Here is a 14,673-nt window from a genome sequence, read left to right on the forward strand (position 1 = left end):
AATTTTAAAGAAGGTTTCGGTTTTCCAATCGCAAGTTTTGCGAAAAGGGCTTGTTTTAATGATGTCGAATTTAGCAAATGCTTCTAGCGAACTTTTTAAAGGGTCCCTCGGAGCAAACCCTTGGTTATTTGACGATATTTTACCAAATATTTACGCAAAAAACGTTCTAAACGAAACAGCAGATATAATCTCGTTTGAACTACAAACTAGAATCTATCAACAAAGAAACTACAACTAATGATGAATCCCTCAACATAAGAGCCTTCAGAAAAGCAGACAAGCACGACTTAGATCAAAAATTATGATACAAAGCAGCTAAGACTCCTTAGAACAAGAGAGAGAAGATGAGCTGGTCGAATAAAAGAATCCAGAAAGGCGGGGGGCGAATTCCATCCCCTTCTCAAACAGCAGTTGGCCAGGTAATGATCGTGCAAGCAGGGAATCCTGGGAAGATGGCAACAGGTGCATGTGAGGTCACTAGACCAAAACCTACTTTCCGCAATAGCAAGAGAAGCTGCAAAAGTTGTAAATCGTCTGCAATAAATGGCTTTCTCTCCGAAAACTTTCCCAGCGCAGTTGGTGTGGAAAATTCCATGAGAAAACTGGATTAAAGTTTACACAGAAATGTGAAATTACAGTTCGCTTTGAGTGGAGTTGGTGACTTGCTTCAGTGGAGATTTTCCTCGAAAAGTATTTTGGAACGAGTTTCAAGTTATTCGCAGTTGACACACTGCGAAGAATAGCATAAGTCAGCGAAGCCATTTAATGTATCGCATAGATTAAAATTCAAGGTGCAATTTCAGGTTTTCAGAGATAAAAACAGAATGCCTATCAGTAAAAAATAAAGCCAAAATAATAGTAAAATAATAGTAATAAGAAATAAACTCTTAGGCATTCGCACAAAAAAAAAACAAAAAAAAAAAAAAACTTCCAACCCAAATACCGTAAAAGTACTTGTTTTTGCGAGCCATAATTTTAGCGAAATTAAAGATACCGGTGATTTTATGAGCTGAAAAATTTCAAATTTAACGTGAACAAAACCGATGGTTGATGAAACATAAAATATTGGAATACTCCCCGAGGCATAAATTTTCGAGATTACCGCAGCTAGCAAAAATCGCTTAAATTAAAGCCTCGCGAAAAAAAATGTGCTTTTGCAGTATTTATCAAGTTTTGGGATACGGATTACTCAATTTTTATGAGGAAACGCTAATATTCTATAATCGTTTAGTATTATAGTTCAAATTACAAATGGTTAACATAACAATATATTTTGCAAGTCGCATGGTGAAATATTACCATTTTCTTTTATTAATTACTTTTGATTCAAATACAAGTGAAACACAGAAATTAGGTTTGAAGTAATGTCTCCTTTTCCCAGTCCAAATATAGCCTATGGCTCCTTCTCCTTGCCTTCGAAAAAATTGTACAAGTTATGAAAGAGTAATTTGTTCTTCATACTCAATTTGACAAGCTTGAAAGTGAGAGTCGTGAAGGGAGAGCTGCAAGAATTTTACTGCATCCACGTGTTATGGGGTTATAAGAAACACCTCTTTCAATGATTACTTTAGTACGGAAACTAAGTGTGAGAGAAGAACGTTACGATGCATGATGTTGCAAAATTATACGCATTATACGTGTCACCAACAATCTGTTTTTCAAAGTGGAAATACTTGAGGTTTGGGATGCAAGCAGCATTATTCATAGTAATTGCTGCTCGCCTCCCGACCATTTTCTTGGTGAAAAAAGAGGTTGTTTGTTACCCCGAAATACGTGAATACAACGTATACTGCAATATTTGAGTCATTAATATTCTCCAGGGTTCATTCCTGCCCTCTTCATTAACCGTTAATAGATGCGGGATTACAATGTATTACAAAATTTTGACATGATCTAGTTTACTAATTAATCTCATGCACATAATCAAGGCCGTAACCAGACTTTTGTTTTGGAAAGGGTTTTACCAAGCACAATTCTTTTTAAATCCATATGATCAATAAAATTTGATTTAATTTCTATACTTTCTTATTTTTTTTTTACAATAGGTTATTTAAATGAGAGGCTGCTACTTTAAGGACATTAACATAAGCAAATGTAAACGATGACGCATCCGTTAATGAAGGAATCAAATCCGATGTTTACATAACTTCACACCTGTTCAATATTCGATGTTTAAGTCAAGAAGAGGAGTTTTGCAAGTGAAATTGAAAAATAAATAAATAAATATGAAACAAAAGATTTTCAGCAAAAACAGTATACTAATGAAAACCTTCTTTTGGAATACTTTTGAAAAATTTCGGAGGGTGCTTAAACCCTGAAAACCTACCTCTTAAATACGGCCCTGCACGTAACAATATGGAAGGATTGTACATTAATTCTAATCGGGCTGATTTTGAAAAAAAAAAAAAAAAAGCAAATTAACTGGAGTCCGAGCAGCAAACGAAATTATTCTCAACGATTTGATGTATTTATCCGTTATTGCTTTCAACAAGATTTTAAAATAAAAAGTAATGAGAAAAAGATACATTTTATTATCTTAGTTTTTTAGTTGAAACTGTCAACATATGAACACTTTACAGAAGGATATTTTGTTAGTTGCTGCTAAGTAGAGTCATAAAAAAATGAATAGATAAATAAATAAAAATAAAATTGCTAACAAAAGAGCATTGAAATAGAATGACAATATTCATTTATGTATGAAACAATATAAATTCATGCATCCTATATCCACTTTTATTCTTTTGACAAAATGTTCAGTTTTTAAAAAGGGAAAACATTTTTATTATTTTACCGAAGTTATTGTAACCAGTGGGATAAAATAAGCCTATCAGACGACATAAATATCATATCAACATAAATATCCTTTAGGCTAGCTTTAAAATGGAATTCGACAGAAAAGGCACAGAATCCTGACGTTGAAGCCTTTTAGATAACAAATATTCAAACATTCAAATCTCAAAACAGCTGAATGGGCGTTTTGTTCTACCCGTATTTTTCTTTATACCTGTCAAATATTTTACCTTTAAAGCTTTCATTTCGTTGTGAAGGTGAAAAGAAATTCCTAAAACAATTCTCGCGCTCTCGGAACAGCTGATTTTGACAAAAATGAGGAAAACGTTAAAAACTGGTGAAGCATGGCCAGAATGTTACGCAGCGAAACAAATTTCTGTCACATTAACTGCTATATGATATGGTAATATTCCTAAAGTAGAGTTTGTTGTGTTGTTACATCATTAGAAAGTCGAAATTCGCCCAGAATTAAGGCAAAATTGTAGGAAATTGAAAGTTAAAAAAAACTTACATGGTCTAGCTCTTACTTCCTATTTACTACACGAGGTATTCAAATCGTTGGGTATATTTTGTAATAAAAATGGTAATTTTCTTCCGCAACTCCAAAATTTTAGTTAATTTTGAACGCTTGTTAGCTACTGTTTGCGGTGGGAGTAAGTGAATTCCAACACGGACTTTATTTTTGTAAAAGTAAATTAACAAGCAAATACAATTCATTGATTTGGATCATTTGCAGAGATAATTGCATAATTCATCAATTACAAATGTTTTTGCAAAATGATTATGCTAAGATTCTTTTGCTTTCTTCAGACAAAGTTTTTCTTTTTTGTGTTACTGTTATACCTGAGAAATAGATACACCCACCTTCTTCAATTAAAAAAAAAAAAAAAAAAAAAAAAAAAAAAAAAAAAAAAAAAACGTTCATTTGAATTTTGACGACTTAAATAAACTGAAATTACGTTTTTCGCAATTACGAATTGCTATGACCCTAGCCGTTGGGTTTCTTGTTTCTACAAATGAAATAGAATGGAAATGACCAAGAATTTTGTACAAACCCGTCATATTATGATTGGTGATTTTCTAGAATAAGTAATACAAGGCAAATCCATTTAAAAAAAAGGTAATTGGAATGTGGCAATAAAGATAACGATTTTATGGCCGATACCTACCAGTACACTTGTCACAAAGATTTTTTAGAGTATAGCGTATAACGTAATGTACTCTTATTCCCTATTAATATTTAATGATTTGAATTAGTCATCTGGAAATTTGTATTTAGATGAAGTTTTGCTGTTCAAGTTCATCGATATAGATGTTTTTTCCTGAAGAAACGTAGGGTGATTTGCCAGTGGTTGACCACCTGCCAGTAGTTGACCACTCGAGCACTAATATGTACAAAACAAGAATAAATAAGTAGATATTTTTAATCTGATTGTTGGAACTAATTTATAGCATCCTATGAAGTGTTCTCTTATAATTTATAGTTGTAACTAAAGTTTTGAATGGAGGTTAGGACGATACAATTACAAAGACACATTAAAAACTTCAAGAAAATCACTTTTCTTACTAGTGAGAATTGTCATGAGCTAAAATGTTTAATTGTAATCCTCGACGTTAAATTTTATTCTTCAGGTTCATTTACTGATGTATGCTGATCATCCATTTAAACTAAGTAAATAAAAAAATTGCATTAATTTACTAATCATTTATGCTGGGATTGAGAGGTGGTCAACTACTGGTTGTCTAAAATGCAATTAATGCCAGTAGTTGACCAAAACGGTCAAGTAATGAACTTATCTTGGCTTTAAAGCTCTTTTCTCGAAACCAAAGTGATTGGAAATATTTTTTAGCTTAAGATAAAATATAAACTCGTTGTTAAATCCCGGTTATCACAAATTTGCCATTTAAACTGAGCTTGAGCGCGGACTTAGCTGATTTCAAAAGTCTTGCTAAAACTAATTACAAACATTTTAAATTTGTTAATAAATATGAGATGGCAACAGATAAAATTAGAAATCACGAAGCTTTTTCTGATTTAATTTTTGTTCGAAATAACTTGAAGAATAGTAAGTAAAACAGAAAAATGATTAGTAACCGTTGATCCTGATAGTTTTATAGACACATAGAAAAATTTTCAATTTTTTCCAGCTTTTTTTTCTTTTGAAATTAAATAGAACTTGTAGAAATTTCCACTAAATGGCCAACTACTGGCAAATCACCCTAATTATGAAAAAAAAATAAAAAAAACTTTTTTCAAAGTAGTCTCTGCTTGAGTTCAGCCCTGAAAAAAATATGGATAAAATCAAAATGTAGACGATTTGTAGCTATGACGAAGAAAATTTCGCTTTCTAAATAAATACTAAAAACTACCGTTGTCATGGTACACTGAAAAGTCAGAGCAACATCAATTTCTGTCAAGTGAGGATAATAAGCACTTCGTGATTGCTCAAAAAAGAATTCTCTTGCTTAAAATAACATCTTTGCCATATCAATTTGTTTACCAAACACGAAACAAAGCCAACGAAAGCATGAAAGAAAACAACTCGTTTCAATTCGTTCGAAACGCAAATATGCCACGGTTAAATGCTCCATTTAACATTTCAGGTAATAATTGCAACAAGATTACTTCGGTAGGTTCACACGGGACTTTGCAACTTATCATTAAAGAAAAAAACGGCAGCGGAAATAGTTAGAAAAATCCTTTGCGCGGCAAACGAGTTGTCATTTTTTATTTTATTTCCCGCAAAAAAAGGGGGGTCGGTCTTTTAATCACAAATCGATCGTTTGGCGGAGCGTGCATCCTCCTCCCTGGAGAACCAACCACCCTCGCTGAAACTTGGGATTCGGCGTCGCAGAACTGTTCTGTCGGGTTCACTGACTATCGCGCTGTCTGGGCCTGAGAAATTGGGAAAAGTTTTTATCCGATAAGACTGAGTGGAAGATACAAGTTAAACTAATAATGGACTCGTTGTATTGGATTTTTCAGTTTGTTGTATTTTGCAGATGTTTCTAAAAGGCAGCAGCTATGAAAGAGTTATTTCAGGTCTGGGTGACTGTAATCGTTTAGGATTCTTCAAATCCATTAGAAGTTTTTCGTCTAGTGAGTGTATGTGTGGCGAACTCGGGTTTAAATTATTTTTTTTTTCCTATTATTGAGGAAACTGATTCAGAGAATTGCGGAGCTAAAATTGTTTTGGTCCAGTTTATATTTTAGCCGAATTACTTCAAGGGGCTTAACTTAGATTTTTGAAAGGGTGGAATTTCTCAATTTGCCGAAGGGAACTCCAAATTTTGCCGAATGATGATAACTTTGCAAAATTGTTGAACAGAATTTACCGAATAGGAACATTTTTGGGAAGTCAGAGTGACCTCCCATTGCGGCGCCCCTGCTTGCTTCAAGATAAACTTTTGTTGTAATGGACATTTGTAAACACCAACTTTGGGGAATTAAAACTCTATGAAAGTTCGAAAACGATTTCTTTCAAGTATTAATGATTGAGGTTAAATCAACAAAATTATTTTGCTGAAATTGACCTCATAATCTCACACATTGATGAAACTCGACAGTAACACATAGCACAGTTCACATAGATATAGAAAACTATGATTTTTTTTTTTTTTTGAAAAACCAACTTGTTTTGGAAACATGGGTCTGCAAAAGAACCAAAAACTGCCTTAGACCTGGCAAGGAGGTAACTAACTGCTTTATACCAAAAACCAGTTAAAAAACCTGGAAGGCCCAATTTTTAAAATGAGCTAAAAACTTTTCAAGAAACCCTGAAGGGCGCTGGAACAAGCGGCATTTTACAGGAGCTTTAATGACCTTTCCAGTGACCTCCGACATATTTAAGACTGATCAGAATTTATTTTAAATAAATTTAAATTCTTAAAAATTTGCACAGCTAAAAAAAAATAAACATTTTTGTATACGATACTGGAATGACTATAAATTTGAAAATGAGAACATAATTCACGGTAAAATATTTCGTTGATTTCAGTATTGTTCGATTTATAACAATCAGCGTCAACAAAAGCTAGATAAAATCAGAATTTCATGTATTATTATTTATTGTTGCATTGTATTGTTGCAAGATGCATTTTGCTGTAAAAAGCACTCTGTTAAAAACATTAAAAGACAAAATGTTTCTGGCGGATTAATAACAAAACATAAATCCCATGCTAAATCAGAGTTTGATAAAATACTTTAGATTAGTATTAAGTTTTAAGAAAGGTTAATTTTTTATTAAATTGCAATGAATTCACAATTTGTGTCATTCCTGGGATTGATTATTACTTGTGCAAGAGCAGTGGTTCTTAACCTTTTCACTACTGTGGACCACATGGTACCCTTCCAAATCCAAAGCAGACCACATGCGATAACAACTAGGGATTGCAATACCGGACCAAAAATTCAATAAATGTATTCGGTATTTTTAAAACGTGATACCGGCAGTGGCGCACACAAGAGAGGGGTCCAGGGGGTCCGGATCCCTCCCAAAGGTCTTAGTCAAAGTCTCAGTTCTAATAAGTGAAAAAAAAATCCTCATGATAAATGATTTTTAAAAATATTGTTCACTTTTCCTATAACGAATTGACTATAACAAGCAGAATGGTGATTATAAATTGAATACACTAAAAAAATATGTTTTTAGCTTTGTAATTACAGATTATATCAAATGAGATTCTATGAACTTCTATAATCATATGGTGCTTCTGCAACGATGAATTTGATTCCTTGAATCCATTTTTTAATTATGAGAAATGTTAATGCTTGTATTATTTTGCCTTCTGGTAATTTATTTAAGTATATTTCATTCAATAATGCTAATTATTTGTTCAAAAGTTTATTTTTTACTGTATTTCGTTCTCGGGAATAAAAAAAATCGAGTCAATATGTTTGACGGCGTATTGGGGTTATGATACGAGAATGAGGCTTTCGATCTTGGACCCTCCCCTTGCAAAATTCCTGTGTGCGCCACTGGATACCGGGATACCGGTATTTGAAATTTCTCAAAAAAAGCATGAAAATATATGGTTTCGATGTCACATTTAATGATTTTGTACACAAATTGTATTATTTATGTTGGTAAACAACATAATGCATTTATTGGATCGTCTCTATAAGCCTGGGACTCATTTTAGTGCTCAAATTTTCTATAGTTGAAAATAATTTTCTGAAATCATGCAAATCGGTGGTATTTTAATAATGTGCGATACACCTCCTCTAATTGTCTGTCTTTAACCAAATAATTCGGTCTCTTGCGTTTTATTTTTCGATAAATCCTTTTGGGTGCGTGTCCGTGTCGCTTGTATTGTGTAAATTTATAATAATAATTATTTTTTAATTTATAGCTAATTGTAATTTCTTTCCGAGAGACGATATGTTCCAATAGTGACATCATTTTCTCTTGAGCAGGAGAAGTTTGTGTCAGCTTTGGTTTCAAATTTAAAATATACTTGACTAAATTTGATCTTGTTAGTTTCTCTTATTCGTTTTCTTTTAGAAATTCTTTACAATTATAATTATGTAAATATCCGAAAATACGTTTTAACTGATTATGCTTTACCTCTATGAAATTTTTAAGGCACTATATAATTTCTAAATATTATCTTGCAAAGTATAAAGCCAAATAGCGAGACAGGTCAACAAGCCAATACTGGTGACAACAAATTACCATTCGTTTTGCTAACAAGAAAATTTTTTGTCAAAATTTTGTACAGTTAAGACAAAAAATTAAGAAAAAAATCAAAATATTACTGCAAATGATGGTTGGAATAAAATGTTACTAGAACAAATGCATTCAAAATTAATTCCACTCGAAATTAACTTTCACGAAGTGAGTGATCAGGGAAACTGAAAACATGGTGCACAAAAGCTCACGAAAATGAGATTCATCTCACCATCTTTTAAAGATGATATTCTATTAGTTCGTGCTTTTGAAGCCAAATTTTTATATCAAAAGATTGATTTTCATCCTGTATTATGAAAAAAGAAATGTACACTTAAACTATAAGTAGATATTTCATAAGTTAAATTGAAAATTCTTTAATTGAAACTATTTATTACTTTCAGCTATTACCGAAAATATCGGTATTTTACCCCAGCAAATACCGGAATTACGAAATTTCAAAATTGCTCGAAGTACCGGTATTCGGTATACCGTTATTGCAATCCCTAATAACAACAATTATAATAGATGAAATGAGATAAATCCAAAAGTTTTCTTTAATAAATTTATTGCAACTATAATAATTATATAGATTAATTTTCACAAGCTGTTCGTGGACCACATGAAAACTGATCGCGGATCACAAATGGTCCACGGACCACAGGTTGAGAATCGCGGATCTAGAATAGTAAAACTATCAAATATATTTCAATAAAAAGACTTCAAATGTCGAATTTCCCGAAAAATCGCTAGATGTTATACCTCTCATGGAGTCAACTTCTTCTTATTTTCGGATATCTTATCAATCATAAATAAGCGTAAAACCTTTGCAATGAAAACGGGGCTCCTTGTCACCCCGAAACACGAGTCTACAATTTAAGTAAGGTTATTTGAGCTTTGTTATTACCTCATCGTCCCATATTGGATTCATAAATCTATTATTTATATTACAATTTTTATCCGAGTACGTACAATGCCTTGAGTTGAAATGTATACTGAAAACACTACTTCTGCCATTTTTCATTACAAAGGAAATGCGTCAGGACAAGAAAACAGTTCAATTTAGTTACAAAAAAAAATCCGATTTTAAACTTATGGTCTTCAGAGGAACAAGAAAAGGTGGAATTAATGCATAATGCAAAGTAAATTTACATCCTGAATTTTAAATGTAATTAATCTTTTTTACATTTCATGCTTAAATTTTGGTTAGAAACGAAGAAAAAGTCTTAAGAAGCTGGAAACTAAGACTTGAATAGCATCCAGAACAAATCTACTTTTCTCCCAATAGATGGCGGTGCGATAGATTTCTGCACCCAATTCTGCTGGTCTTGGAAAATGGTTGAAAAAGAAACAAAAGCTGAGGTACTATAAATCGAGTTGATTCGTTAATTCTACCGGGAAAAAAATGTTTTCATCAACAAAATTTTGTCATTTCAATGCAATCATTTGATTTTAATTCTAGATTTCTAGCTTTGATGCTTCAAAATAAAAAAAAATACAGAAACATTGAAGATATCGTATCATCGTAAAAGGAATCAAAATACAAATTTTGGCACGAAGAAAAGTAGTTTGAACGTAGTTATTTTGAAAAACTAAGTATATATGGAAACAAAATAAAAACAAATTTTCCTCACGGAGGCATTGTCCCCCTCCCCCACTTTTTTGCCAGGTCTGCTTAGAGTTTGACAGTTACCGGGCCCAGTAGCAAGATTTTCAGCGCGGGAGACCTAAGAATTCGAGGATCAAACGAAACAGACAAAAAACGCATTATGAGCTCCCTTTGGATTAAAAAGTACCCCTTCCCCGGGTTTCAAAATAACTCGTGTACCAACTTGCAGAGCGGTACATATATAATAATATGTGAAACAAATTTTTCACCCCTGTAATACGCAATTTTTCGCGAAATTTGAGCTTAAAAAATTGATTACAAAAAAATTTATTCGAATTTTAAAAAATATAACCCCAGGTGCACACCCCCAGGGCTTGAAGTAATTTTGTACAAATTTTGAAGGCTGTAGGTGCTATGGGGTCTCCTGGACGCAAGTCCGCCACAGACTTCCTTCCAGAATTTCTTTGAAACCTTACTTTTATTTACTATAAAGAGAAACGGTAAAACGATTTATCGCGCAGAAATAAAGACATGACGCCAAAATTTTGAAAAAAAGAAAGAAAGAAAAGAGGCGGCTATTTGTAGTTTCATTACGATTCAGAAGTTAGTATTTACATGTGAATGCAAATACGTACTCCAAATATTACACATCCGCTAGAAATTTCGACAATTTTAAAATGCATTATTCTTTTTTTCCGATCTTTCTGGGAGAAAAAAAATAAATCATATAATTATAAATTTTTGAATTTTAAATTGAATACAATTTTGTTCTGTCAGCAAATTTGCATTGCTTAATATTTTAGCAAACGTAAACAGCGCATGCGCACGGTTTAAAACATGTTTTCGACAGATGACATTAATATCGATTGCACTTGATGGGCGGGTACGGACACATGAAAAACATCTCAGGTGATGAAAGCATAAAAATACATGCTCCAATTTTTATTTTTCTGAAGTAGATCCTTTAACAAGTTCCATTTTTTTCTTTCCATTCTACAACATCGTAAACATACTTTAAAGAGATTATTAATCATAGGATTTAAGGGCAAATGTTTCAAACGTTAAAAGCTTGTTTCTTTTTTGCTTTGCTTCCAAAAAAAAATGTTGAAAGAAACTAAGTTTTAAGAATTAAAAAAAAAAAGAAGAGGGATGGAATATTTTTATACCAGGTTTTTAAATAGCGTTTCTAGACGATTTTTTCCTTCACTGTAAGTAGAAACGGATTATGATGCTATTTCTCTCTATTTGTTTGTATTTTTTTTTTTTTTTTTAAGTGAAGTGAACAAGTTAAATTTTTCATGCATAAGAGAAGTTTTCTGGCCAAATAATGTACGAGAGATAAATATGTTTCCTTCGATAATCTGTTAGTGCGAATAAAAGCAGAAAATGCAAAACATTTATAGATGATTTATACCGCAAACTTTAACTGTGTTACCTTTCCATAGAATTTTGAAAAAAATAAATAGGGAGGTGGTATGTACTGTCAGAATTAAAAGTTTCAAAAAGTACTTTTATTAGTTTTAATAGTGCAGCAAAAATGGCTATTTTCATATAAATATCTATTTTTGCTGCTTTATGTACAAAAAAAAAAGTCTAGCATCGAGTTTCTATATAATATTGAAAAAATAAATAGGTCGCTATATTTACAACTGCAAGAATTAAGGGTTGAAAATGTGAACAAACGGGAATTAGGCTGGTCATTTTTGCTTATTTTATTGCATAAATAGCCGAATTCTGTCTACTGTGCAACATTTCACATTCAATTGGAAAGAAGAAAAGGTCTCCAATGTGAACTAAAGGCTAATTGTGCTTGAAATTAAATAGATGAATGAATAGGTGTCAAGTCAAATAACCACTAAATCGCTTTTTAAAGAAGTTTGACTATTAAGTTCTTGAAAACAAATATCATACAGAATGTCTGATGCACTCTTACTTAACTAATATTTTGTAACAGCTTTAACTATTGCAGAGTATATTAGTTTTTAAATCAAGTAATGTTTGAAGGGCTTATACAATTAAACTTTCAGCCTGCTCAAGAATTTTACGATTTTAAAGAATGATTTTGCTCAAAAATTCGTTATTGTTTTCAGTGTCTATGAGCTTGATTTGGAAATCATGAACACAATTGTACTTAAAAGCAAAAGTCTGAAGAAATCTTTTTTTTTTCCCTTGCAATACTATGCAAATTTAGCAACCATTTAAAAATTTCGATACGACATTAACTACTTTAATGATCTCACTACAGCATAAAGAAATCTTTAATTTTAAAATGGAAAAAACAAAAATAGTAAATCCTATTTTTTTACAACTGCTGTTTCTCGATTATCTACAGGTAAATTCGCGGCTTATCTTTTTTAACATATCAGTAGAAAGAACAATTTTTCAGAGATTGAAGTATTCGGTTTTTAAACGACTTACCTTCCGTAAAATCGAAGTACTTGGCAGCGGCGACGGCGCCCTCTGACGTCCATACAAACAACACCACGAGACACAATAACACAAAACTTCGGACCACGTTCATATTTAAAATCCAAATTTTTAAAGGGACACCAAATAATTTATCCGTAGAACGAAAAAACCAGAGTTGTAAAAATTCAATGCAAATCCAGGTTAATCCAAAAGAATGACGCGCACAAAAACACAAATAATTTAGTTAAAAAAAATAACGTGTGTACTACAACACACACTAGAGTTTCATTTGCACAGAACAACACCGACGAGTAGTGGAAAAATCCGCCGGCACGATTTTCGGCGGGAGAGAGAGCTACTTGGAAACGTCCCACCACCGCAAGAGCAGGCGTGCGGACTGAACCGACTCGGTTTTTTCCTTTTGATCGCAGCAGTCGCTCTCTTCCCCCGTCTCCACCTCCCCTCACTCACGTTATTTGCCGCTTCTCTGTATGTCTGGGTTTTAAAAAATTCGTTATTTCCCCTCGATTTAGTAATAATCAACCTCAATGTTTCCAGGTACTTTTTTTTATGTAGCGTTTTCCCCCTCGCCAGGTGTTATGCGACGGTCGGTTTACGTTACGGTGGAATTGATGCCTGATTATTACCAAATATTAAATACTTTCCTCGATGATATGCGTTAATTTTCGATTTAATTTTAACGATTCAATCCTTTCTTTATTTTTTCACCTTTCATTTTATTTTCAAATCATGTCGATTGTTTTCATTTAATTTTATTTATTTATTTATATATATCTTTTATATATATATATATATATATATATATATATATATATATATATATATATATATATATATATATATATATATATTATTATTATTATTATTATTATTATTATTATTGAAGCAATGAACCCTGAGGGAAGGAGAAGTTTCCCAACAGCGAAGCATTTAAAAAAAAAAAAAAAAACTCTTTGTACTTTTTTCACGAATTGCATATTGCCCTCACTTGACCAAAGTTGATGTTGCTCTGATATTTCAGATTGCGACAACAACCGCTGTTTTCAATATTTATTTAGAGAACGAAATTTTCGTCGTCATAGTTACAAATCGTCTGCAGTCTAATTTCATTCATATATTTTTCAGGGCTTAACTAAAGCAGACTTTACATTAAAAAAGTTTTTTTTTTTTTTTTTTTTTTTTGTGTGTGTGTGTGTGTGTGTGTGTGTGTGTGTGTGTGTAAAATGACGTTTTTCCAGAAAAAATCACCTATTTAGATTAAATAATTAAAGTTCATATGAATTTCCAGGTTACTAATTCCCATCATTTAAAATTGATAAGAAATAAAAATACATAACGCTGTACGCTGAAAATAATATTTATGAAAAGTGTACTGGTTAATCTCGGCCATAAAATCTCTATTTTTATTTCTGTGCATCCTACTCCCCATTTCATTTTTTTCCCTTATAGATAAGCCTTGTATTTATTTCGCATAATCACCAGTCACAATATGACGGATGCAAATTTCTTGGCCATTCCCATTCCATTCCATTTTTACAAACAAGAAACCCAACGAGTATTGTCACATCGAAATTCGTGATTGCAAAAAACTTAATTTTCTTAATTCAAGAGGTCAAAATTCAAATGAATGCTGGATGCTAGATTTTTTTTTTTTTTTTCAATGAATGAATAAATGCTGCAATTAACTTCTGTGGCATCATTTTGAATTATTTAAAATATTGCATCAATAAAGCAATTTGAACTATTTCGAAGCCCAGTAGCAGATTTTTTTTTTTTTTTTTTTTTTGAGCAATCACGATTGCTTATTGTTCTCACTTGACTGTTTTGATGTGCTATCATTTTATTTTCCCACCAGCACCTCTGATAGCACCACCGTCGACCGGCTCCTCACGATGCTGCTACTATAGCGAAAACCGTCTCCAGGTTGCGTTCATATCCTACACACATGCGCACACATACACCTACACACATACACAAACTCATACACACACCAACACATACACACACGCATACATACAGACACCTACACATACACACACACAAACACACATACCCCCACACACAAGCACACACGCCTACATACACACACACTCGTGATTGCGAAAGACATAATTTGAATTCAAGATGTCAAAATTCAAATTATTTTTTTTTTTTTTTTTTTTTTTTTTTTATCAG

The 14,673-nt window shown here is 32.3% G+C and overlaps 1 protein-coding gene across 2 annotated transcripts in view; it reads right to left on the bottom strand.

Annotated features, from left to right (window-relative positions):
* Nucleotides 1-12,947, bottom strand: part of LOC129229655 (roundabout homolog 1-like) — a 212,950-nt gene extending 200,003 nt beyond the window's left edge. For both annotated transcript variants that reach the window (XM_054864016.1, XM_054864024.1), the window contains exon 1: nt 12,487-12,947. In XM_054864016.1, the coding sequence (XP_054719991.1) occupies nt 12,487-12,589 (103 nt within the window). In that variant the 5' untranslated portion in view covers nt 12,590-12,947. The remainder of the gene's footprint in view (nt 1-12,486) is intronic.
* Between the last annotated feature and the right edge of the window lie 1,726 nt (nt 12,948-14,673).

This window comes from Uloborus diversus, chromosome 1 (assembly GCF_026930045.1).
Source record: "Uloborus diversus isolate 005 chromosome 1, Udiv.v.3.1, whole genome shotgun sequence".
Classification (NCBI taxonomy): domain Eukaryota; kingdom Metazoa; phylum Arthropoda; class Arachnida; order Araneae; family Uloboridae; genus Uloborus; species Uloborus diversus.